The 26,875-nt window shown below is 44.7% G+C and overlaps 1 protein-coding gene across 2 annotated transcripts; it reads left to right on the top strand.

The window, feature by feature from the left end:
- Positions 1-26,688, top strand: LOC144933820 (beta-parvin-like). 2 transcript variants are annotated; one of them, XM_078859006.1, is made up of 13 exons: positions 1-164; positions 9,895-9,984; positions 12,878-12,948; positions 14,034-14,136; positions 15,979-16,119; positions 16,875-16,990; positions 18,704-18,762; positions 19,535-19,554; positions 20,452-20,513; positions 20,801-20,869; positions 22,202-22,303; positions 23,253-23,325; positions 24,427-26,688. In XM_078859006.1, exons 1-13 carry the CDS (start codon positions 35-37, stop codon positions 24,501-24,503), a joined length of 1,113 nt encoding a protein of 370 aa, XP_078715132.1. In that variant the 5' UTR covers positions 1-34; the 3' UTR covers positions 24,504-26,688. The 2 variants fall into 2 exon arrangements, with proteins under 2 accessions (XP_078715132.1, XP_078715133.1); XM_078859007.1 differs by lacking the exon at positions 1-164 and adding an exon at positions 8,174-8,325.
- The last annotated feature ends 187 nt before the right edge of the window (positions 26,689-26,875 follow it).

Raw genomic sequence — 26,875 nt, forward strand, 5'->3', positions numbered from 1 at the left:
CCCCCAGTCTGTGTGACGCCACAAACCCGCGGCCATGGCGGCGTCTCCGCTGCGTTCCCCAGCGCCGCAGACTCCCCGCTCCAGGAGGGACGACTCCTCCTCGTCCTCCTCCCTGCTGGGGAAACTCGGGGGCACCCTCGCCCGCAAGAAGAAGTCGAAAGAAGGTGAGGAGGAGGAGGCAGGCAGGGACCCAGCAGGGCCGTCGTCGGTGTTACCGCGTGTGCGTCTGTGTCTGTGTGTGTGTAGTGTGTGTGTGTCTGTGTGTGCGTATGTGTGTCTCTGTGTGTGTGTGTCTGTGTGTGTGTGTCTGTGTGTCTGTGTGTCTGTGCGTGTGTCTGCGTATGTCTGTTTGGTGTGATTGTGTGTGTCTGTGTGTGTAGTGTGTGTGTGGTGTGTGTGTGTCTGTGTGTGTCGCTGTGTGAGTGTGTGTGTGTATCTGTGTGTGTGTGTCTGTGCGTGTGTCTGTGTGTCTGTCTGTGTCTGTGTGTGTGTGTGTGTCTGTGTGTGTAACGTGCATCTGTGTGTATGTCCTTAGTGGTGCTGGCCACACACCCCCTCGTGTAACCGTTCCGGCCTTCATAGGTGCTCGCTAACAGCACTTGCCCCTACTGTCTGTTAAGGCTACGCGGGGGATCTTTGTCTTCTGTGTGCCTTTGTTGCATTGAAACTGGGAAGAGCAGCGGAAGAAGCCGGACGTGGTTGTCTCAACTTTAGCGCAATTCATTCATTGTACGGAATTCACTCATTCAATGTGCCTCGGTGTGTTTCAACGTGTAGTGTCAGACTACTGGATGTGTCTGTCTGTGTGTGGTTAGTACCGCAGATGTGTTTGTGTGTCGTATTCTTTCATGGGACTTAAAGACAAATACGTCAACAATACAAGTGTCGTCGTGGTTTTGGTTCCACGAAAGCACAGCGGTGTATCGTGTAGAGGAATCCTAGATGCGCACATTGTACCAGTGTTGAACTTATTGTAAATCTGCTGCTGAATGAAGACCATCTCCCCTTGCGCTGTGAGGGGAGCGGTGGCGCAGCGGTTAGCGCTACGAACCCGGTCCTGGGCCTCCCCTAGGTCGACTCAGCCTCAAACGAGTACCTGGTGCGGTGTGTAGGGAGACAAAGGCTGGTGGGCGTGGTGCTGGCCACCCACCCCTTGGTGTGCCGTGCCGGCCTTCATAGGTGCCCGCTAACAACTCTTGCCCCAGCAGTCTGTCACAGGTTATACAGGGAGATCTTTGTCTTTGTTGAGGGTTGTTTGACCGTACAGTGCTTTTACTACCCTTCCCACCTGGGGCAAGGAGTGGCCAGAGCTTATTCAGATTAAACACTTGCCACTGATGCCAGCCGTGGCCAGGAATTCAACTCGTGTGCCTGGGGTCAGAGGGCAGTGCGCCAACCACTGCACCACCGCTCTTCAATATTGATGTTTCTATGTATTTATATACAATCCAGTGTTGTATGTTATTTGTGACAATTACCTGGGTGGGCAATGCAGGAACAATACAAATACTCGCGTGATTAGGATCCTGATATAAAACAATACAATTACAGACTCACACAATGTCTTATTGTTGATACATCCGTCAGTGCAATGCATAACAAGCACACTGTTGCTTTTGGTGTAGAGATGTGATCATGGATGTGTTTAAATTAGTTGTATTAGTTTGTTCAACTTAAAGACAACACAGGGACAACACATGATCTAGTCTTGTTTGATTTTGTTTCGTAAAAAAACGGAATTGCAGTATGTAATGTCTAGGATTTACTGATCCTTAGATTAAGCATGTCATTTTATCCAGCATAGAGCACGTAATTTCTTTAATTGCAGGTACAGTATGTTCATTCAAAGTGATATATAGTCAAGCGTTTAACTTCATGACACAGTACAGGAGAAAACAAACTTAGTGTCAATAGGTTCCATAAACGAAACATTGCCTCTAGGAAGGATCGATCCACAGATTAAGCATGTCATTAATAAAATAGAGTGCCTTTAAGTAAGTTATAAAGATTTTGATGAGATATGTATTCCAAATATAATTTGAGAGTTTTTTTGTTTTCAATGTAAACAGTGATAGATATTTGAGTATCTGAATCTTAAGTTTAAGACCAAATTGTTGTTCAGCTATACTTTAATGGTTATTTTGGGCTGATTTTATTACCCTTTTATGCTGTACTGGACTTGAAAAAATACGCTTTGCGTCTCTATAAGTTCATCATCATCAATAGCAGCTAAGCTCTATACTGCTGGATGAAAGCCTCAAGTCCTCTTTAGTGTGTTCACTCATTTGACTGCAATTCCATCACCAGTCTCAACCACCGGCCTTCATCACTTCCAGTGACGTCTTCTGGCCAAGCGAACTTTACCTTTCTTAAAAGTCAATTACTCTAACTTGAGTATTTTCTAATTTGTCCCTCTTTCTATATCTCAGTTAACAGTACAAAAGCGTCCACCCCTCAAAACTGCTTGGCATACTTTTGAGCGTTTCTTTATTTTTTTGTCACTGTCCACGTTTTAGTACAATCCACAGATCAAATGTGAGCCGTCTTTACGTCACAAGGCAAGGGATTTTGAAGATTTAAGTACATACATTATTAATTTAACTGCTCTTTATTAAATCCACGCATGGATGAAGACCTCCCCCTGCCTTTCAGTCATGGGGTTGTTTGACCAAACTTCACTATGCTAGGTGGTGAATGGAATTCGGAACTCTAAAAAGTTGCATAAAGCACCTTACCTGGATTTTCCCGTCATACAGGACCGTACTTAGTGTTTAAAATGATAAACTAAATTCCACGTAAGCTGTTAAAACCAGCACCTGCCGAGAGGCAAGGCCAATTACCTACGGGGCCACACAAGAGGGTGCCATCTTTGTGAAGGGCCATTTGCTTGGAAAGAAACGTAGTATCAGCTGTAAACTTAATGGGAGGGGTGAAATACATTTAAAATACTTGAGACAGCAGATGTTGCGAATGAACTGCGCGTTTGGAGAGTGCTGTCCTTCAAAGTTCGTGCTTGATGCCATGGAGTTCTGACTTCGTGAGACAATGTCAGTTGAGGGGCTATGCTTGCTTACCCCACTAAAACGTGCTTGTATACATTTGCTGCCGTGTTTTCAAATGATAAAGATGCTGCTGTTCGAGGTGTAATAGTTGGCACACTGGACTTTTAATCCAGAGGACATGGGTTCAATTTGATCTCCCGGAATGGCATTTGAATCGACTCACCTCTGTCCACCCAGGAGCACATTTCACAAAGGCAAAATACACGACCCTCTAAGAGAACCCCTCTCTAGTGGAGGCCCTTCTGTCAACAGTGGCGTTAACAAATGCTTGGGCAGCATTGATATTCAGGGCCCTCTCGGTACTCAGTGGGGTCCCGTGTACATGGGGTGAGGCAACGTAGAACCCAAGAGACGGATTTGGAGAAAGGCATAGAGACACAAAGGGACACTGAGAGATAATGTACACACAGGGAAAGACATGAAGAGAGACAAAGAGAGACATGGGTGGAGACAGACACGACTGTGTAACAACCGGTGATTATGCACGTGGTTGTATACATGCGTGTATGGCATAGCATACACGTTTGACACTGAGATGGTAATACAATAAGAACTGATGTGGCATGAGACGCGTGTGCATACATCACGTTTACATTTTCCATTACTTTACCAAGCTAGGTTGCGAGCATCTGCTCTGCTGAAGCGGCATTCACCATGGCAGGTCTCAAGAGGGATTGACAGCCGAAGCATCATGCGCTACACCAGTGGCTCTCAAAGTTTTTTGCACCACGGACCACTCAGCCGATGCAAATATTTCCACGGACCACCTAGCCCCCTCATCCCTAGTGACAAACACATTTGCTTATCTCTCTAAATGCCAGTAATACAAAATGATGAATATTACCGGAACATAAAAACATTGTTGTTGAATGCAGTGATAAGGTAAAAAAAATTGGGTGGGGGAGGGGGGGACATTTAGATCGTAGGGTTAGGGTAGTTTCATCAGGGTAGTTTACTTAACTTAATTTTTTAAAATTAAATTTCACAAGTAAAATATTAATTCACATGCATCACAGCCCCGCGGACCACTTGAAGGACCTTCACAACCCACCGGTGGTCCAGGCACCACATTCTGAGGACCACTGCGCTACAACAGATGATTCACGGCTGGACTCGCTGCTCACGACAATGGCAAACTGCGTATATGCCGTACCCTGCTGTCTAAGCAGATTTTCGTTGGCATGTCAAGTTTAATCCCACATCCAAGGCCCCGCATGGTACATTAGGTAATGGATTTTCCACGTCCACTCTTATTTGATGAATTAGGGTAAGGCATATATCCTGCAGACCATGGAAAATTAGCATCAATAGAAATATACAATATTTAGAATTCCCTTTCCAAACTTTAATAAAATACACAATACTGTATGGAACAAGTAAAGGTAAACTGACAGGAGTGCATGCTACAATATGTAAATAAAGTTTGTTATTCTAAAAATAATAGGCTGTCCATAAATTAAGTTAAGTACAGTACTGTCGTAAGGATTTTATACTCAATCGGCTGAATAACAAAACACCTGAATGGATCATATATAACAGTATTTAATTATTTAGTTTTGTCATTCAACTGCTGGATGAAGGCTTCCTATGTATGTTGAACTTGTGTAGGTTGAACTTCCTTCAAACCGTACATAGCCAACTGTGCTAATCGGAGGTGATGCCATGTCAGTCATTGGCGTTGTTTGGCCATACTTCATCATTCTGGTCGGTGCGAGTTCGTGAATGACGAGGCCGAGGCCAAAGACCGGTTCGGATTTTACTCCCCACCAATGTTAGCTGTGGCTGGCAATCGAACTCGGTTTGCCGGGCTGATAGCGCGGTGCGCTGACCACAGCACCACCGCGCTCCCACATAATGGCCAGCAAAATATGAACATTGCTCTTGACTCTCTACGCTAGGGGTGTAAAGACGGATCCCTACAGTGATTTGATTCATTTCCGTGATGCGGGTTTGCAATCTGATTCAAGAATCAATTATATTTTAACATTGCGTTGAATGGCAGTCCCCCTAATGGCTTCAGGGGTCACGTGAACCCATTGCCTCTAACGAATCGTATGGAAAATCAAAGCCATGGATTCGTAAATTATTTAAGTCATGTGTGCTGAGCCATAGCATTTCTATTCAATGCACTGAATGCATGTGATACCCACACTGTATAGTGTAGATTGATGTTAATCTGAGTGCAAGTGGATTAGCCAATATTGTGGTCAAACCGTTCAGACAGTGCAATGAGCCCTCTTTATGATCAAGCTGCAACGAATTGTGCAGTAGCGATGGTGGTGGGGGGGTATGCATGCATCTGGCTCCAGATCAACGAACGCGCAGCTTCGCCTGACACTGATCGAATTCTGTCATCACACGAAACATTTCAAAAGTAACCATCATGTCACCCAAGATGAAAATATTGTGGCTTTGAAGAGCGGATACGTGTCTCCTCCTCCCCCCCCCCTTACGATTGTCTGAGTAATCGGTACATCACAGTCAAGGTTAGCTGGAAGCGGAGCGGACGTAGTTTTTGAAGCACCCCTTGGGGACAGTCGGCAGTTCAAACTTTGCGTTTTGCGGTTTCGTCTCTGGGCGCTTGTTGAGGGCGCGTCTGGCCTTGCCAATATTGGCAGCCGCATTGCGGGAACCGCCCAGGCGAGCGCCAGCTTCTTGGTGCATCGCCTCCCCCGGATCGTCAAGGTTACTCCATGCGAACTCGCCGCCTCCTGCCAGCTTCCTCTAATGGGGCTTTAAAAATACGTTTTATTTAAACAGTGGAATGAAAACGCACATTGAAAACTGCTGAAACGGTGAAGTTATTTTTTCTCCTGGCTTTATACTTTATTCGAAAAAGAGTGTTGCTGGCTGGCTGGTGGGAGGCACACGTCGTCCAAAGGACGCGTTCAGGCTGCTCGTCATTAACACAAAATAATGTCCAGTGGGCTACGACTGAGCAATTTCAACCTGCACCAAGCTTTTAATGGAAACACATGGGTGACTTGGTTGTTTGATAACATTTATAAATCTTTGTTCTTTATCTGCCGCTCATAATGTTTAATTGATAGGCTGTCCTTGAATACTGTAGCCGGTTACAATGAGCAGACTGTCGGTATTTATTTTCATTTGCTTAATCAGCCGGATATGCGTGGTGGGGCCAAGTGTGGGTACTCCTACCTTTCCAAGATGCCTGGCCAACAGCGTGGACAGAGTGGGCTCAAACATATATATTTTATGTTTTTACGCTTTTTTTATTTTGTTTTTTTGTGAATGTGCGGCAGACCTCAGCAAAAGGGCTTCAGAGCATCATAGTAAAATGTATACAAAATAAACGCCGCACATCTGCAGTTTACCAACATATCCTCAGACATGAGTAGCATTGTAGTTTCTTTCTCAATGCGAGAATATCGGTGTTCAGGCGCAGTTCTTCAGGCAGAGCCGTTCAAAATCTTGAGGGCCAAGGACTGAAAAAGGCCGAGCTCTGAAACGTTCTCGCCCTCTCCGAGGAGGAGCTCTTCAGAGCTTCCTCTCGTGGCGTGAGCAACAAAGTGCAGAGCTGCACCTTCACCGTTCGTTATTTTTAATTAGTTGTTACATTTTAGGTGGGTTTAATTAACTATTTATGAAAAAATTATAATTTTGGTTTCCAACGTATTTTTTTTTCGGTTTCAGCTTGCGGTATTTTAATCACGATGTCTGTGTGCTTTCAATAGTAGTAATTTGGTACTGTGCTGTATACTATTAACTTAAACACTTTGCTATGAAAACGCCTGGCAAGTCATTGTCACTTATAGTTGTCAGCTACTGTCGTGTGTGACATTTATTATTCCCAGATATAATGTTTCTGTTTGTGGTAATTCTCCCCTTAATGCCAATGACTACCCACGAGTGAGGGAGGTTAAAGCGTGGCTTTATATCCACGCATTTTAGAAGTTGCATGTAAGATGACATTTTGAAAACATCCAGTCGGAGAACAGGGAGGGCATCTTCAAAGCTAAGCTCTCGGAGGCTCTCGCCGTTCCTGTTTCTGTTCTGAAGCTCCTTTTGCAGTGTTCATTCTCTACAATGTAAACTCTAAACCGCGCGATGCTCGTTTTTTTTAGCACTCGCCCAGCGATAAGTGTGGTCAGCTGCCGTCGTGTGTTTGATCTGACACGAGGGTGGGAAGAAACTTTTGAGTGGACGGTGAAATGTGTCTCACTTGTGTTTTCTCTGCACGCAGAGCAATCATCCCATTTCCTTCTTGGAGAGTGGTCCGCAGGAAACGGGATCCCTAAATCATTCCCAGATTTCCTACAATTCTGCTGAACTGGCAAAGTAAATTCAGAATCGTGACCCGCATGTTAAACCCGGGTGTTTTATTTCCCCTTCCCCCATCCAAAAAGTTCCATTTGCCAATGAAAAGCTCAACAAAAACCCACACAGTCTTCAAGATTATCAGGGGAATGCCCACAACAAGAGAAATAATTAAAACACTTTCTGGTGTTTTATCACTCTTGTGTTTTACGTCCATGGCGCATTTTCAGGTTGTACCACGTGTTGGGGTGTTCGTGCTGGGATCTTCTTCAGGAATTGCTGAACAAAGTTTTCCACCGTGTGGACCTAAGTTGAATTCCTGGCCCAGGCTAACATCACTGGCAGGTGATATCTGAACTGGTCCTCGGTACTGCCACCCTTTACCAGCCCACACCAACCAGCATGGCGGGGTTTTGAAAGCTCCCAGAATGTGGAGTGAAATGTTGGACAATCTCGCCGAACAATATGCGGAAACAACCCTCAAACGAATTAGGGAACTGTGCAGCACGACAGCAGAAACCTACGCAAATAGTAGAACTCATCTGTCTATTGTCTGTCGTGTTCTTACTGCAGTATATCGGCTTTTGTTTCCATGGCAGCTCTACCAACATTATTTCTTGTTTAAATACGTCTGCTCCCCTTCGATAGCTGTGGATTATACGCGTGAGTGCGATCCACGGTGCAAACCGCAAAGTACATATCATTCCTGGCCGCATCACTTGCAGACACCCCGGTATCTGGAGGGGCAGGCGTGGCCGTTGCTGCTCGCTTTCCCAGCCGTTTTATCCCACAGTGGGCATACGAGCCTGGGCGTATACTTCCTGGCAGCTCACACTCACAGGGTCCCCACACTATAAAGAACCATTCGCTTAATTTCCCAGCTCCTAGCCTCGTGCTGCCTTGCGTCGCGTAGTCCGTAGCTCGGTGGTGCCCTGCGTGTCCAAGATGAACAGTTTGTTTGGTGGAGTGAAGTCCAAGGGGGCAGGTAAGCTGTGGCTTGCAGAGGCCTTCATGCGGCACGCGATACATCAAGGCTGCTGATGATGATGGAAGATCGGCTTCGCCACTTGCTGTTAAATGGAATGAGGACCGCTGTTAAGGGATAAAGTTATATTGCTGCATTTTGATAGTTAACATAAAAATAATATAATGACGTGTTCAAACTGGGTGACTAAGCTTAATAGTTGTCTGAGCCCAAGCAATAGATATGTTTTGAGTGGTGTTAAAAAAACGGTTCCTGTGGAGAGGAATCTACAAAAGTCAACAAGAGATGCTTGGTTGTATGTATGCATGTTGAACTTATTTCGCCATGTACATAGCCAACCGTGCTCATCAGAGGTGTGGGAGATCTACTGATTGTAATCTACTGTCTTCGATTTGTACTGTAATTAAACAATAACACATTCATAGTGTGTCCTCAACATAAGTACGTGCTAGCTATACATCATTCACATTTCTCATTTTCGGAGACTCATTTAATAGATTTAACCTGTGCTTACACAGCACGATGGGAGCGGTGCTGCAGTAGTCCATGCAGTGTGTTCTAAGCCTGCCCAGCTACGTTTAATTCCTAGCCATGGCTAACATCAGTGCCAAGTGCCGGGGCAGTGGTGATGCACGCCTGTAGTCCAGCACTGTGGAGGCAGCAAGGGTTGGTTGATCGCACACAAATGTTATGAAACCTTCCTTTCCCCGCAGGTGTCTAGTAGATCTCATCCCCACGCTCGCCAAGGGAAGGCAGTACAGGAAGTGGACTAATCACCATCTGTTTTCATTTGTATAGGGATAGAGTTGCCCTCTCGTGTGCGTGGGTTTTTCGCTGGGTGCTCTGGTTTCCTCCTTACTCGTATCAGCCAATTAATGCTGAGTTGTGTTTATATTAAACACAACTCAGCATTTGTACTGTAATTAAACACAACTCAGCATTAATTGGCTGAAAACGTCTTATAATAAAAATACAATGCAGGACCCTCCTGAAAAAAAGTCTTATGACTCAGTGTGGCTTCCATGGATGAAGAAAGAAATTATATGTATTATATATTAGACTATTATTATTATACGATTCATTATTATAGAATCTTCACTGGTCCTGGGCACCACCCCTTCACCGATGACAATGACCAGCATGGTGCAGTATGCTTTAAACAAAATAACCCGTGACTGAAATGGCATGGGGGGGGGGAGGAGGTCTTCATTCAGCATTATTTAAATTATTATTCCAGTCGTTATTTAATATATGCTATGTTATCGTAATTGATATCGAACAATAAGTTTTTCTAGTCACCTGCTTTGTGGTGGGTGAATGGTTCGTGTTCACCGTCCGGCGCTCGCCAGCATGGTAAAGTAATGATCAAATGACCGCCACAACCCACATGGCATGGGGAGGCCCTCATCCAGCAGTGCATTCATGAATGAGCTGCACATGCACATGTATGGGTTGGTAGACTAAACGCACTGTTTAGCTACGGTCAACCTGCGGCGTGTACTCCGTACTTTGACATCGCTTTCTATTTGTGCCCACTGCCCCGTCTCTCTCTCCCTGCCCCGCGAGCAGTGAACGAGCTGCAGGAGGAAGGAAAGAATGCCATCAACTCGCCCCTCTCCAACACGTTGCCCGACATCCGCCCGGAGGACACGTTCCTTGGTGCGTAAGTGAATCGTCTGATGTCGAGCCGGCCCAGCTAAATGCCTGCCAGCCCAGTGGCAGGAGCTATGCAGGGTTTAGGCGGTGCAACTGCACCGGACCCCATGAGCAGGTTGGGCCCAGGCACTGGGCCGCCAAGAGGGTGGGAGGGGGGGACGGGGGAATTGGACAGGCGCCCCATGTCAGTGTGGAAGAGTAGGCAAAATAGCCTCTGCAGGGGGCTCTCTAGAGCTCTGTCTCGTGGAGAGCCTCCAGCAGTGTCGTAAACAAGGAATTGCAGGGCTGCATCTTTACTGTTTCAACGTTTACGAGGGCCCATGCCAACCACACACGGCTACTTGTGCGGGTCATACCTCCAGTCATCTCCAGGGGCACAGAAACGTATGTGTGTTGTCCCCTTATATAATTGTTTTTTTTTCCGGGTAATCCGGTTTCCTCCCACGCACAAAAATGTTCAAAACATTGGCCAAAAAATCTCCAACAGGATCCTGCTGACAAAAGGTTTGTGCAGACTCAGGCTTTTAATTGTTATATGAGCAGATGTCTATCATGATTCATAACTTGTCTCTTTTCTGTTAGATCGTGTTGATATGATTATAATTTTTTTCTAATCTTACACCACCCGAAAGAGTCACTAATCACGTGGGCAAAAATGACAATTTATTTCATTTATTAGCAAAATTGGAATGTTCAAAAGGAAGCAAACTGATCCTGTTTTGTGGTGTTGTGTCATTGCACAAAACGTCCTTCTATATCTTTTGCAAAGCAGTGCAACCAGTCATGTTATAAAACGACCCACAGAAGCAGATATCACCATGCTACCTCTGAGATCCCTTCACTTTGCCACTTGTACTTCGAGTAGAGGCCAGCACTTTTCCACCTGGTTTGCATATGAAAGTAATGTTCATCACATTCGAGGATTTTTTTTATCATCAGAGCTGGAATTTAGAAAAAAAATAAAGTGTGGAACAAGGTTTAATGGCATAGGTTTTTACTGGTAGGAACCCACTAGTTCCACCAGCCCACAGGGGATTATTGTGTCCGTCCGTCGTGCAGGGAGGGGCTAGGTGGGGAGGGAGGGGCTGGGTGGGGAGGGGCTGGGTGGGGAGGGGCTGGGTGGGGAGGGGCTGGTCACCCCGTGGTGCCCTTATAAAACTCAACGTTTAACCTTCTCACGCCAGCTTGTGCCCGCCCTCACAGTCGGCCATATTTGCGGAATACACTACGCCGCCGTTGACCCTGGCGATTGACCGAGCAACCCAACGTTCCTACCAGCTCCCTCCGCAGGAATGTGTTTGGTCATTGTGCTGAGACCATCAAGTAATTGCACTTGAAGACCTGGTTTCAGTCAAGCAAATCTTCGATTTGAACCGAGAATCTCACCAGTTCTGGCCGATTGGTCTGACCTCTGAACCACCTGACCTCAACAAGAATGTATAGTTGATCTCTTGATACTTTGAAGACTTTTTCAAAGTCTCAAGAGGAACTGCAAATCAAAGTACACATTTAACCAAAAATAAAAGTATTTCAACCATAAATGTATTTACTTTTATGTTTGATATACTAAAACTGTCCTCTTTAATATTGAGTACCAGTGGATTTAGAAACATTACTAGACCATATTCTGTGTAGTTGACGACCTATTTTGTCTCCGACCAGTGTTTCATTCACACCCACCTGACTTATTTGGCTCGTGTGGCCAGCATGGAAGTATTGAGCTGAAAGCATTCTGGGAGAGAGGCACACCCCTCATCCTTGATGTGGGAACTACCTGTGTGTGAATGCCCTTCTCTTAAGTTATACCTCCATACCTTCTGGATGGCAGAGTCCTCACAACCGGCAGCACCCGTGCTCACCAAAGAGGGCGATGGAACATTCCATTTGCTGGAGTGGTTTATTTAACGAGTCAAAGTCCTCTCTGGGGTGCAAAGCTTACAACGCAAGCTATGCAGACTGAGTGCAAATGACTGCCCACTGCTATTGCTGCTGTACACTAAAGGAGTAAACATTAACCCCCTTACCCCTCCCCTCCCCCCGGGGCGTTATGATGAATTGCTGAGAATTATGATAGCGATTCAATTATGTAATTTATTCTTAACATTGCGGTACATGGCAACACCTGTGGTGGCTGTAAGGGTCGGATGAACCCATAAAAGCATGCAATATAAATGAATGTGAATAAAAACCATGGCTTATTTATGCGATTCAATGCACGTATCGGGACCTTGGTAATTCTATTTATCGATGCATAGTTACCATGCCCCTATGTAAAACTATAAACTCAACTAATTTTATTTGACCAGGTAAGGCCCACTGAGCTACATAGCTCTTTTTCAGAAGCAACCTGGCCACAAATGATAGCTCAAGAAAGTGGCTTATCATGTAGAAATCTGTAGCAGCCAAATACTCTAAACACATGGTTCTAAATGTGGAGGGAAAAACCTGGAGGACTCGTAGAAAAACCCACACGACCATGGGGAGAACATGCACACTCCAAATATCTCCTGTATACCAGGCGAGGTAGTTAACATCTCACTGCTGTTGCGCCCTGTGTATGTATGTTGAACTTTTTTCGCACCTTACGTTGCCAATCGCGCTAATCGGAGGTGCAAGGGAAGGACAACAAACTAGGCACAAAAAGCAGTTCTAAAGAAATAAGTTGTAAATCTACATTTTTTCAAAGTACACAGCTGTTCCAGTGGCTCCCTAATATCAGAAGGAAGAGTGAATACCGTATATTGATTCTTAACCGCAGTGCGTGCGGATTAGCCCGCATTGGGGACAAGCCATTCGCACGCACGTTGATATCCGCGCTCAGGATCTGATGTGCACGTAGACGGTGCGCGCGTGGCCCCGGTCGTGCTGTTGAAGCGCCGCTGTCTTTCTCGCTCAGAGGAGAACGAGGAGCGCACCATGATCGACGCGCAGTCCAAGAGGGACCCCAAGCTGCAGGAGCTGATCAAGGTCTGTGGAAGCATCGGTGTGTGTACTGTGTTGTAAAGACGATAATTTCATATGGAACTCTCACCGCCTTGTGTTTCATTTATGGCAACTATCATTATTATACAGGTAACATTTTTTTTTTAACTTTTTAACTGTTTTTTTTGTGTAGTATGCATTGATAATAATAGGGTTTTTCCCCTTTTTTGGCAACAAAACTGAAACCTTTTTACGAGGAATCATGTCTGCATTAACCACAATACTTGTGGTCAAAATGCAAACAAAAAACACTGATAATATATGCATTGTCCTTGAAACTGATTGGTCCACACCAGAGACGGCTTTCTTTTGAGCCTCGTCTCAATTGGTGCTACACCAGAGGACGCCAAAAGGCCTAGTGCACTGCATTATAAACCTAGTCACCCGAGTTTAATTCCTGGCCATGGCTGACAACATTGGCGAGGGATATTTTAACCCATCCTGGGCATCCACTTCACCAACCTGCACTGACCAGTTTTGTGAAGTATGATTAAACAACCCCCATGATGGATGTGACATGGAAAAGCCTTCCCCCAGCGGCGCATTCACAAGGGATTAAAATTACGTGTTCGCACACACACATGCACTCACACATCAAATGACTCAATCGTGCATGGAACGCTAGACTGTCGCCGTGAACATTCTTTGGGTTTAATGCAATTGCTAGTGGCTTAGAGTTAATGGCAGCTTTAGAATTCTCATGGTTCAGTGTTACTGCCCAAGGTTCACAGAGTCAGACGAAGGCTACTTTATGATTCTTAGAATAAACTTCTAGAAAGCCAGCATAACAAGTGGTAAGTTTTACACTTTGTGTAAAGAAAAGTACAATCATAGTATAGCACTGCTGCCATTTAATAAAATTGAAAAAACATTCTAAACACAGTATATGAATATAAAATGTTGTATTTGGTTATTGACGGTCTAAAGCACAGACGACAGGCCTTTGTACGTATAATTGCTAACATAGGGCCGGCACTTAATGCCTGCAAGCTAACGCCATGGTGGCCACGTGTCTAGAACCTATGAAATATGATTGCGAGTGACATGACGTGTTTGACCGTGTGTCTCAGGTGTTGATAGACTGGATTAATGACGTGCTTGCAGAAGACAGGATAATCGTCAAGAGCCTCGAGGATGATCTTTTTGATGGGCAGGTTCTTCAGAAGCTCCTGGGTAAGTTGTCTTTACTACTGCGTGGGGTTTCACGTCTTTGGGTCGTGCCGTGTGTTGTTCGTTTGGCATTTCACATGAAAGACCCTAGTTGCAGAAGATCCCTGTTTGATTTTCCACGAATCTCATGGTCCACCCTAAACCGCATTCACTGCACAAATCATGGCAGATGTGGATACATGATACACAATTTTAAAATGTAAAACTCTCCAGTAGTTTGCGACTGTGGTCATCCAGAACAGACGGTACAACGTATGATGACGCAATGCCCGATCCACAATTATGAAGGAGACAGGGCGATCCACTCCACTGCTCCTGACAGTTATCTGGCTTGACCAGCTGAATGTGAAATTGTTGTTGTTGCTCTGCATCTACATCAGCCGTACGAAAGAAGTAGATGGCATGTCACGCCGTGTGCTGGAAACTTATTGAAGAATTGGCGTTTCAGTTTAATATTCAATGGTCACATCGGTGAGCTGCACAAACTCATTATCTTCTTACCAGCAGAACCCTGAAATGCAACGTTTCCCTGCTGTCCCGGTGGCAGTATTCGGTATTTAAAACGCTTAATGGATACCGAGGGTATACATTGGGTTCAGATAAACTTGGCCTGCTACTGCCGCTTATTGAGTGCAAGAGCCAAAAGCCGTCATTAACTTTGGACGATTTCCCCTTTTTCTTTCTATTAAAGTGCAAAGCTGAAAGAGATGTTGTATCGCCCCAATAAAATCCCATGTGGTTCCGTTATTTTTGCGTGTCCAATTGGTAAAATAAACAGTGGGGGAGGGGTATAGTGCTGACATGGTGCCTCTGGTGAGATGTTAATACCTCGCCTGGTATACAGGACATCATGGGTTCGATCCCAACCCTGACACCTGTTGTATTTATTGGAGTTTGCATGTCTCCGTGGTCGTGTGGATTCTTGTCCGGGTCCTCCAGTTTATCCCTCCACATTTGGAAACCTGTGTTTCGTGTATTTGGCTGCTGTAAATTTCCACCTGATAAGCCACTTCGTTGAGCTATCATTTGTGGCCAGGTCGCATCTGAAAAAAGCTGTATAGCTCAGTGGGCCTTATCTGGTAAAATAAAATAGTTTCGTTTATAGTTTACCATAGGAGCGTAGTAACTACGCATCCATCAATATAATTACTAAGGTCGCAATACGTGCATTGAATCACGTAAATAATCCGTAGTTTTTATTCGTACACATTTATATTACATGCTAGTATGTATGGGTTCATCCCACCCTTACAGTCACCACAGGCGGTAAGACTTGGTGGTGAACCGCACTTTGGCGAACTTGTCCACTAGATGGCAGTGAACTTCTGCAGAAGAAAACAAAGCAAAGGCATCCTCAAAGCTTTCCTTGACTTGAATAATCCATTGTAATGGTAAGCGTTTAGGAGTCGCGATAATAATGTTTCAGTCGTTATTTGTAATATGGGTGAGAATGGTTTACGAACAAAAGCCCAAAATAAAATTTTCAAGGGAGATGGAGCATTGGATGATATCCGAACCAATCCTGGCCAACTTCTCCACCTCCCATCCAACCACCTCCTCCCCCCCCCAACAACCACTTGGCAAACCCGCAATGACCAGCGCAGTGAAGTAAAGTCAAATAACCCCTTCCAACCCACACGGTGTATATATTTCACACTGCAACCTTAATCAGTTAACCGCAGGTGGGGGGGGCGGGGGCAGCAAAAGCACGTGAGACGACTCGCCTCATTTTCTCAATTGGGTCCCGTAGCAGCAACGGTTGAGTCGCCGTCCCTGGCACAGAGAATCCGTCCACGGGGGGGAGAGGAACGCCGGTAACCGCCGGTGCTGCCCCCGCCTGTGCAGAGAAGCTGGGGAAGCAGAAGCTGAACGTGGCCGAGGTGACGCAGTCAGAGGTGGCGCAGAAGCACAAGCTGCAGACGGTGCTGGAGGCCGTGAGCGCCGTGCTGCGGCCGCGCAACTGGAACATCAAGTGGAACGTGGAGCGTGAGTTCACCGCCGGATGCCGCTGGCCAATGCGCTGGGACTGTGCGATCGCGTGAGACCGGGACTTTCTTGCTGGTGGTGAAGCCGTTACAGAAGGGCGGGTGGAAAATGTGTGGTCGTTCTTTTGTTTGTTAATGTAATCGTTTAGTTTTTTGTTGGTTGGTTTCAGGTTGTGTATTTGTGTCTGTCATCTTCAGCCGTAGTCTGTCCAGTGCTGCATGAAGGCCTCCCCAAGCCGCCGCTATCACGGTCCCATGATGTATCAATCCACCTAGCACCTGCACACAAGGCAGTTGTAGCTCACATGCATATGTTAGGTGGTGTGATGCCGCCCTTGGTTACTCCGTCATTAGTCTTGACCACAAGTCGTCATCCCTTCCAGCGACATCCTGCCCGATCTATATGATGTATTTATGTTCAGTACATTCTTTAATCCATGTGTTCCTCTTCCTCGCTCTCAGTGTAATATGCCAAGCAGGCATCTCTCCATGCCTCTTTGTGCACTTTTCAGCGCATTTTTATTTCTTGGCTATGCCAGCTGTATAAAGTGGCCTCTCTAGAAAGCGATGCTGCAGTGTGTTTTCGACGTCTGCTTTACAGCATGCTTATAATTCACGTATAATTCACCAGGCATTTGCCAGGACTTGAATCATCGACTTGATGCACACAGACTTAGTGGCAAAACGAATTTGACGACTTTGCTGAAATGGCCACTACTATTTGTGACCACGTTGATATGTCTCTCTGTGCTGCAGTGATTCATTCCAAAAACCTGGTGGGCATCCTTCACCTGCTGGTGGCACTCGCCATCCAGTTCCATGCACCAATCCGCCTGCCAGAGAACGTGTCTGTCCAGGTCATCGTTGTACAGGTAGGAACTCTGTTTTGCTGTAGTAGTAGTAATATTATGATTGTCCTAAGGATGAAACCCTGGTTCTAAGAGACCCGGTATGATATGTCCTGCCTGATTTTAAAACAAGACGTTTAAAATGTTATGCCCCTAAGGATTAAAAAAGTAATCTTTGGTGAGCAAATACGCATTCTTGCTTGCACACGTCTTCCAGAAAATGACTACTGGAACAGTGGAAAGTATTTCAGGTCTACATCATAAGTTCTAGATTTGACGTTTTCGTGACTGCAAGGATCCATACTCTTTGTTTTTTTCGGTAAAGTCACGTAGGTAAAAAAATATAAAATAAATTAAAATGAAAACAAATATATTAAATCACGACGTTTCGGAAGCAACACAAGCAACCGTCATCAGGTGTAGACTGCTCCAGCAAAATTACTGAGTTGCTTGTGTTGCTTCCAAAACGTCGTGATTTAATTTATTTGTTTTCATTTTACTTTATTTTATATTTCTTACCTACGTGACTTTACCGAAAAAAAAAAAACTGCATCATAAGGTTAAGATGCCAAAACCACAACTTGGATTTATGCGTTTGTTAGGCTGGATAGATCGTTTTTTCGTTGGTTTATGTAATTTTTTTTTTATGTTTGTGAAGTACGGTGACATGTTTAATTTACAACCAATGTTGCAGTCGTTCTTGAGAGGGCTATTTTTTTGGATGCTACGTCGCACTTTTTGAGAAAGGCAAAGTCTGATGAGAGTCTAAATGCAGATCCTGTGAGACAACGGGAAGGTTATGAAGTATTTGGCGGCTACATCTTTCCATGCATGCCTTTGTAAAATTATAATGACAGCTTTACGCTTTGTGGGAGTAGCGCATTAGCGGCGGACTTTGACAGAGTGCTGTGTTTCAAGTGGCACTGTGTTAATTTATGCTGCAGCTACCATGGAATACTTATTCATTTAATGAGGTAGTCCTCGACCTCTGGTTGATTTGCTTGCATGACCAATCTTGACTCAAATTAAAATTATCTTGGGCATCAGGGTTCCTGTTTCTTTAGCGCTAAGCTAAGAAACTTGCTTACCAAGTCAATTGTGTGACCCAGAATCATTACTATTATTTAAATTTCATTAATTACGTAGCTTGATGCTCTTTTTAATGTTTCGAGAGCAATTTTTCTCTTGGTAGGTTTTATTTGGTTTTCATAAGGTACTGTGGAATGGCTCATTTGAAAAGGTTGTGTATAAGCTTTTATAGCAAAAAAAACAAACCTGCATTTCTGTGAAAATTAACAATGTTGCCACAGTAAAAAATCGAGAATTATTCATCTGCATGAGCATATAAAGGGTTGATCAACATTTATTTCATTAGGATGTACTCTGCAAGTGTAATTGCTGTGTAGATGTTGCACTGTGTTGGAATCATGGTCGTGCTGAATTTCAAATACAATTGAAATAGCAGTTTTTAGTTTTGTTATTGAATACATGTTTAGATTGTACCAATACATTTTCCCATTCTTCTATTTCATCCCATGTTTTAATTCTCCTCAATTTTGCATTACTTTTTTACACTTGGAAATCGTTGTTGTAGTGCATATTCATGTTATATAAATTATTTTTATTAGTTGTTTTTTGCATTTTATGGTGTATTTAATTTTACCCAGATCTGCCTCAAACAAATGAGTACTGGTCTAATTTTGTAGGCTATTAGTAAACATCTCTTTACTTTCACAGAAGAGGGATGGTTGCCTCGCTTCCCACAGAGTCACAGAGGAGATCACGAGTACCACCGAGTGAGTGAGCGCACGTCACTACACGCGCAGTGCGTTTTAGATTCATATATAGAGCCTCCACATGCAACAGCATTTCAGATGCTACGCAAGCAGTGGGACTTGGGAATCCTCGAAAAAAATGGGCATACTATATTCACCTGGGAATGAAACAATAATGAAACAAAAATTTTACTAAACTATTTTTTTTATTTTCCCAGGTAAGGCCCATTGAGCTATCAAGCTCTATTTCAGAAGCGACATGTCCACAAATGATAGCCCAACGAAGTGGCTTATCACGTGGAAATTTATAGCAGCCAAATACTTGAAATGCATGTTTCTAAATGTGGAGGGAAAAAGCTGGAGGACCCGGACAAAAATCTGCATGACCACGGGTAGAACATGCAAAACTCCAAATATACAGACGTCAGGGTCTGGATCGAACACACGGTCTCCTGTATGCCAGGCGAGGAAGTTAGCATCTTCGCACCGTGGCTTAAACCACACTGGTATTTATTTTATAGAGCAAAAGAGACAGTGGCAGACACAGGAAAGGTAGTCTTGAGGCTGGACTAGAATATGGGCAGGGCGCCTACAGCACGGATGTCTGGAGGAAGGGAGTTCCACACTATGCAGGCAGCAGGAAAGATTGAACCGAGCGAAGGTTGACTGGGGGCTTTTTGGCAGGAAGCCCTGGTTGCTGAAGTGGGAGAGTTCATGGAAGCGAGTAGAGCCAGATGAAAATGCAGTAGTCATTGTGAATTTCTATAATCCTTAAACATTTGTTTTCCAACAGAGACATGACTGGAAAATATGGTGAGTTGTTGAATATAATTTTTTATACATATGCATTCACCTCCCTGTCGTAATTTAATACATTGTTATGATTTGATTCAAGTAGCAAATGTTTATTTAAAATTAATGTTGTGGTGAATATTGCTCCTCGAGTTGCAGCTGGGGTCATGAGGACTCACATGCAACAAATATGAATCAGAAAACTGATTCGTACACACAGAGCCCAATGCATGCATCATCATTCGCGTAGGAATTAATTCTAATCAATTAATCTGCATTGTTACACACCTGGAACTCGTGAAATGTATTTCTGTAATAAACTGGTTAATTATAGCCATTGCAGGCACAGCGATGTTTGTTTCATATTTCATTTGTCAAAATTCCAGGGCAAATATTACACGAGGACAGTGAATGCGACTAGAGACAAGACACAGGGTAGAAGCATACGGAGAGAAATAAAATCAACAGCAGTTGACCTCATGCACTCGCCGGACGTTTGGCTTAAATGAAGGAAATGTTGTTGGCTGTGATGCTTGACAAGCACGGTGGAGCATTTGAGATCAGATCGGCTCGCGACAGTCACATGTGCTGTGCTGCTTGCGCTGCTTGTGGCTTATCACAAGCAGCGCAGCACACATGCATTAGCACCGTGCTAATCGGAGGTGTGGGGGAAGGACAACAAACTAAAGAGAAAAATAATTTCTAAAGAAATTAGTTTTCAATCTGGATTTGAAAGTGCATAACTCCAGTGGCTTGCTAATGTCGGAAGGAAGAGCGTTCCAGACGGCCGCAGAAGTGCATCTGAAAGTGCGCGCACGATGCGGTGACCGTGCTTGTTCGAAGCTTCACAAGCTCCTAGATGAACGCCTTAGTTACAGTGGGCGCTCTGTGATGCGTGTGTGGCGTGGGAACCCACAGAGCGCGACGCCTTCGACACGCTCTTCGATCACGCCCCAGAGAAACTCAACGTCGTTAAGAAGGTATCCGGAGGCTGCGTCTCGTCATCCCATTCTTCCCGCTCGCCGATTTTCTTCTGGACAAACTTGTGCTTTGACAATTTTTTTGGCCAGACAGATCAAGGCTTTGGCTGCTTAGGCCTGAGCTGTCAGGATAAAACATGTTTGCTTCTTCCTCCTAAACATCCCTTTCCGGCTCGTACCTTTCTGGTGTGCGGGCCCTGATAACATTAATCCGGCACTGATCAAAGGGCAGTGCTGTGTTGTGCTGAGGAATGTTATTTTTACTTGTTTAATTTTTTTTTTTGCAGTCGCTCATCACATTTGTCAACAAGCAGCTGAACAAGTTGAACCTTGAGGTCACTGACCTGGACTCGCAGGTCAGAGTCGTGTTTTGTGTTTTCTATTTCCACTTCGGCCACAACGGCGTCATTTCAGACGTTTCTCTCCATGCGCCACGCATCCAAGCCGCTGTAAGGCAGGGTTTGCGCGTGACTCGCTGGAAGTCCATGAAAACTCGACGAAGGTTTTTTTTGCAAAATACGCGAAGAACATTCTCTGCATTAGGTGTGTTTCTTTTCAATGTTGGGGTTTAACGTACAAGTGTCGAGACTGGGCCATACTTTTTTCCATTTATTTGACTGTGTTCCCCTCATCATCGCTGCTTGTTATCTCCCAGATGCAGTGTTTACATTTATTCCAGGAAGGATTTACTGACACCCATTTCTCCAAGTCCCATGCACTGTGGATGTCACTGCCATGATGTCACTCACTCGTAGACAATCACTGGGTTTCCATTAAGATGTTAGGAGAATACAATTATTTACATGCATTTGTTTATCCACTGCTGTAGGGAAGGCTTCCCCAACACCCATAGAGTGTAAGCGGGGGTTGTTTGACCATACTTTCCCTTGTTGATGAGTGTGTAGTCGGTTCAAATTTCACTCGGCACTGATGTTTGTCATGGCGGGAATGGAACTCATGTTCATAGCGCAGTGCGGGAACCACTGTCGCACCCCTTGTAAATTGAGTGGCTTTCCGTTTACCAAAAGCAAAATTTATTCTGATTAAATGCCCGCTGATGCTAGTTCACTGTGATTTTGCATTGGTTATTATTATAACTGTCTACCTGCCTCATTCACTGCATCCTAAATGCATTCATCAGAGTCAACAGAAAGGAGGTATACATTTTGATGCTGTCCACAAGCAAGATAAGTTATCGTCACATCAATGTTACAATTTTCAATCAAATAAAGCAATTCTTTGGGAAGCAGTGATGTAGTGGTTAGTGTTCTGCCCTATGAACCCAATAATGATGGTTTGATTCCATGCCAGAGCTAACATCAGTCGTGACTGATATCTGAAACGTCCCTTCAACCCATGCTGACCAGTGTGGTGAAGTACGGTCAAACAACCACCACGACCGTCATGGCGTGGGAAGGCATTCAACAAGCAAGTGAATTGACAACGGGTTGTGGAACAGTACTCATTCTGACGTGAATGTCAATTAGAAGCAAAGCTCGTCAATTAGCGTTACCTGATCACACAGCAGAGCGGTGTCGGGGTTGAAGACCAAGGAGACAAGTGGCAGAGAGACATGTCAGGCAGTTGAGCACCGCGAACATTGCCGACCTGTCAGTGTCTTGAATTGTACCTCCCAAAGTAAACCATGAAACTGATATCACGCGCGTTGTCTCTTTGTGCGGTGATAGTTTGCAGATGGAGTGTACCTCGTGCTTCTTATGGGTTTGCTGGAAGATTACTTTGTGCCGCTGCATAACTTCTACCTCACTCCGGAGGGCTTCGAGCAGAAGGTAATACGGTGAAACATACATTTAAATACTCAAAGGTGCATACACAGGCGGCATCGACCCAGGGGAGACCCTGGATCAGTTCAGATATCCCTCGCCACGGGTGTTAGCTGTGGCTGGGAATCGAACCCAGGAGGCTGGGTTTGTAGAGCAGTGCGCTATCCTCTTCACCACCTCTCCTCCCACATTCATACAAAGTTAAAGATTCCCAATATAGCCTGAACAGACTGTTGAGGCAAGTGCTATTAGCAAGCACCTATGGAGGCCGGCATGGCACACGAGGGGGAGGGTGGCCAGCACCACGCCTGACTGATTGTGTTTCTCGAGTGATGATGTTTACACATTGCACCAGGTACTCGGTTTACTCGACCTAGGAGAGGCCCAGGACTGGGTCAGATAATAGTTACTGCTGTTGGCCACAAAACTACGAAGTTCACACACACTACTTGCTGCTCAACAACACAACAACAGTTGTTTATTTCATAATTTATTTTATTATTTATTTTATAAGCTGGACTTAACAATGCTTATCTTACCAAATATGGCCCACTGAGCTATATCACTCTTTTTAAGAGGTGACCTGGCCACAAATGATAGCTCAATGAAGTGGCTTATCACGTGGACATATATGGCAGCCAAGTACTCTAAACGCACTTTATTCTAAAATGTGAGGGAAAAACCAGAGGAGCCTGAGAAAAATCCACTTGACCACGGGGAGAGAGACATGCAAACTCCAAATCAACGTGCGTGAGAGTAGGGGTCGAACCCACGAGCTCCTGCATAGCAGGCGAGGTAGATAGCATCTCGTCACCAGATGTCGAAAAATCCATATCCCAGTCTTGATTGCCAACGTAAGAAAACACGAACGGGGTGGAGAGTTTAGTTTCTGCTGAGCGCCGGTTTCTCTGCCGGCGGCACGATTGGAAATGACCGTGCCGTGTTGTTGTTCCAGGTGCACAACGTGTCGTTTGCATTCGAGCTGATGCAGGACGCGGGACTCAACAAGCCCAAAGCGCGTCCCGAAGGTCAGGCTCCCCTCGCCACTGGATCACCACGCTTTCACGAACGCTGCGCTGTGGTTACCGCATCGTCAAATGTTTAGTTTGTTGCCCTTCCCCGCACCTCCAATTTGCGCGGTTGCGTACGGTGCAAAATAAGTTACTCGTACATAGATACATCAAGCTTTCCTCCCCGAGATGGGGATATTCTTGTAAATGAGCAACACATACAAGTGCAGCCCTCTCATTAACCCTCACTGCAGGATGAGGGCCTCCCCACGAGGTGCGGGTAGCGGGGGTTATTTGACCATGCTTCCAACGCGTTGGTCAGCGAGGGTTTGTGAAGGTGGGGACTGTCGATGTTGGAGCATTAACAGGGCAGAACGATGGCATTTTCTGCAATACCCTCTGCTTACAACGTAGCTTTGCAGCAGCCTATGGAATTCGTTTTTGTTCTGCACGGTGGTTACCGATCAAAGTTTATCTTCTGAGATCTAATGAGATCAGGTCCATTCTGAGTGATTTGGCAGAGACGTGATACACAAACATCCTTGTAACTGAGATATACTCATTGGATGTTCCTGACACAAATAAATTGTGCCAAATATGACAACACCTTTTGACAGGTTGGCCCCTTACACTGATCAACACGTGGATGTTCATGCCCTGGTAAATATTTTGTTAGTGGATTATTACGTGGGTTATTCATCAAGTTTGAGCCACAGTTTAATGAAACACCGCTGACAGAATCACTGACGATATACCTAGATCCCGTCAGATCTCGGAAGCTAAGACAGAGCCTGGATAGTGCTTTGGTGGGTTAACACCATCCATAAAAGGTGTTGTAGGCGGCTGCTGCTGGGCTATGTTGTCAGCAGAGGGCAATATTGAAATTGTTGTTTTACTCACCATCCCATTAAAATGCTCTTGATAAGACATTCCTCGACTACAAGGCTACACAGCCACTCCGTATCAAAAAAGTCCTTTCACTGACTTGCTGTTTTTGGACATTTGTGAAAAAGAGCTTTATAGGTCATCGGATTCCTCCAGTCTTGATAAAGATTCTGATTTTAATTTTCAGAACATCACCCTTAATGTTTTTTTTCCACTATTTTTTTTTATTTTCAGATGTCGTAAACCTGGACCTGAAATCCACCCTGCGAGTCTTGTACAATCTCTTCACCAAGTACAAGCACATGGAGTGAGATGCCATGCTGCAGTCTGACCGTGGAAGGCTAGAATACGTCCCGCCAGGACCCAATGGCCGCTTGCTCGAATGCAGGATTCTCAACACATTTGGTGTCTCTGTGGATTTGTTGTTGTTGCTGATGTGTATCACTCGGGATGCAATTAATGCATTTTACTACTTGATTATTTGTAGGGGTATTTTTGTTTGTTGTTGTTGTTGTTCGTGTTTACTAATTTAAAATGTGCCACATTCTGTCAGCGCGATCTACAATTTAGCAAATACTGAAAATTAGTTGACCATTAGGGCTCTCATGAGGTATATCAGTATTATTAATATCGTTTAAAATATATCAAGATCATGTTTGGGGTTTTATTCTAGCTTTGTAAGCCCGTTGTCGATGAAGCATTCTCATGCCTTGTCATTCAGTGATGTGTGATGGACACATTTTGGCCAGTAATTGTAGAGATCTAACCAATGTCCCAAGCACGTGCTATTTTGTAGCTCCACGCTCTATAGATACACGTGGTTTTGGTTCGTGTTGTTAAATTGCTCTAACGACGGTGCCGCATTTGTTGAGAGATTTATTACATGCAATGAAATTCGGTGAAAATACACCAGATTAGACGTTTTATACAGGCATGACTGTATACCATTTCTACGATCGATACCTATATAGTAATGATTTCGAAATGAGGCATGCATTTTTCTCATCTGATGAAATCTATGCCGTAAAACATAATTTTAATGTCCCCACAAAAAATCCTCATTGAAAAAAATCCCCAACTTAACATTTGCCCACATCGAACATTCTATTTGACTGGGTCCCCTGAGAAACATTTTACTCTATTGGAAAAGATGGAATGGTAAGTTCACCTTATTTAAACGTCTTCCCTGTATTTCATCGAGGGGTTATGCACTTGTTTGATGTTTCCCTTTTACTTCAGTTCGTGTGCATTCCATTGGGAGACAAATGCCCAGTCATCTCCACTCAGCCAAAGCTGAATGTTCCTCATTTTCTCTGAAGGCTCGTCCACGCTTGCGCAATCAGTTGCGCAACCAAATCGCTCTCGAAATCGCCATTTACAGTTAGCTCCACTTTTTTTTTATCGTTAGCTCCACCTACACCGTGTTGTTGAAACGACCATCTTTGCGCACGTGGTGAAATACGTCACTCAAAAAAAAATCCGTCTCTACTTTGAGCAACCGGTTGCGCAACTGGCAACTTGCATGCGACCGAGTTGCGCAATGTCGCTCGGCTGTGGATGGGCCTCAAGGCACCTTTTGTACTGCGCTTCATGCGCTGTGTGAAGGTAGCGGCCAGCACCAAACAGAGTTGCTGTGAGCAGAGGGCCTCTCTCAATATGACTGCTTGCAGTCATGAGACATTTGTTCAGCTAAATCTAAAGAACACCAAATAAGTAAATAATGCTGATTACCATATAATTTGCCAAATACGCACGAAAGGTAAATTTCCACTGACCGTCCTGACGAGCGCGGTTGAATTTGCACACAGTCACCGGCATAAATCAAGAGCCAGTGCAGTGGTGCCACGTGGCATATGTGTGAGCTGTGGGCCATTCTAAAATTGCTATTTACATCTGTGAAATCCCATTGCTGGCTTTTGATGATATAATGTGATGGGAATTGAGTTGACAAAGAGTTGTGGGAAATGCCTTGGTTGCAGATGCTCAGTGACCACTGCCAGGTGTCTTAGTTTGGGGACGTTGAGTGGAATTTGCCTTCCTTACGGAGCTCGTGTTACAAAGAAAATTGCACCCCGTTGCCTCGATGACGTTTCTAAACGCAATGACGATGTGCCTTTAAAAGTACGGGTCGCTGAGCATCCACTGCTGCCCGTTTATCAGGACTTTTGGTGAGATTTTTTGTTTTTAACGTTTACAGGTGTATCCATGATTGCCATATTTAAGGATGTTGTGCTGCAGGAGTGGCAAGAAATAAAAAAAAATAACAACCAGTGTATTTATGCAAACCCCTGCAATGTTTCTGTTCGAAAATTATGCACTAAAAAGAAACGAGTAATATGCTAAACACTGCTTGGTTGGTAGGTACTTGTGATTGGTGACCCTGAGGAAGACACCAGTATCAACATCGCAAAGTCATCATATTCCAGTGCAGCATGTGACGTGATCTGTGCTTATAGTCTTAACATTAGTAATAAAAGTGACTACTTTGGTGTTTGAGCTGAGGGATTCAGTTTCAATGCTGTTTTTGAAGAAAATGATTCGTGTGTGTGTGTCATGGTCCATGTGGGGAGCGGAGACGCTATGAACGCAACGACACGGGTTCGATTCCCGCTCACGGCCAACACCAGTGACTGTTATCGGAACTGGTCCTGAGCCTCCTTCTAGGTTGACTGAGCCTCAAATG

This window comes from Lampetra fluviatilis, chromosome 8 (assembly GCF_964198595.1).
Source record: "Lampetra fluviatilis chromosome 8, kcLamFluv1.1, whole genome shotgun sequence".
Taxonomy (NCBI): Eukaryota; Metazoa; Chordata; class Hyperoartia; order Petromyzontiformes; family Petromyzontidae; genus Lampetra; species Lampetra fluviatilis.

What these genes read in the sequence shown, in the direction of transcription:
- LOC144933820 (XM_078859006.1), top strand. Translation starts at nt 35, where the DNA reads ATGGCGGCGTCTCCGCTGCGTTCCCCAGCGCCGCAGACTCCCCGCTCC. An exon ending in CCCGGAGGACACGTTCCTTG is followed by an intron (nt 9,985 to 12,877) that starts GTGCGTAAGTGA and finishes TTTCTCGCTCAG; the next exon opens with AGGAGAACGAGGAGCGCACC. An exon ending in AACTCAACGTCGTTAAGAAG is followed by an intron (nt 20,514 to 20,800) that starts GTATCCGGAGGC and finishes TTTTTTTTGCAG; the next exon opens with TCGCTCATCACATTTGTCAA.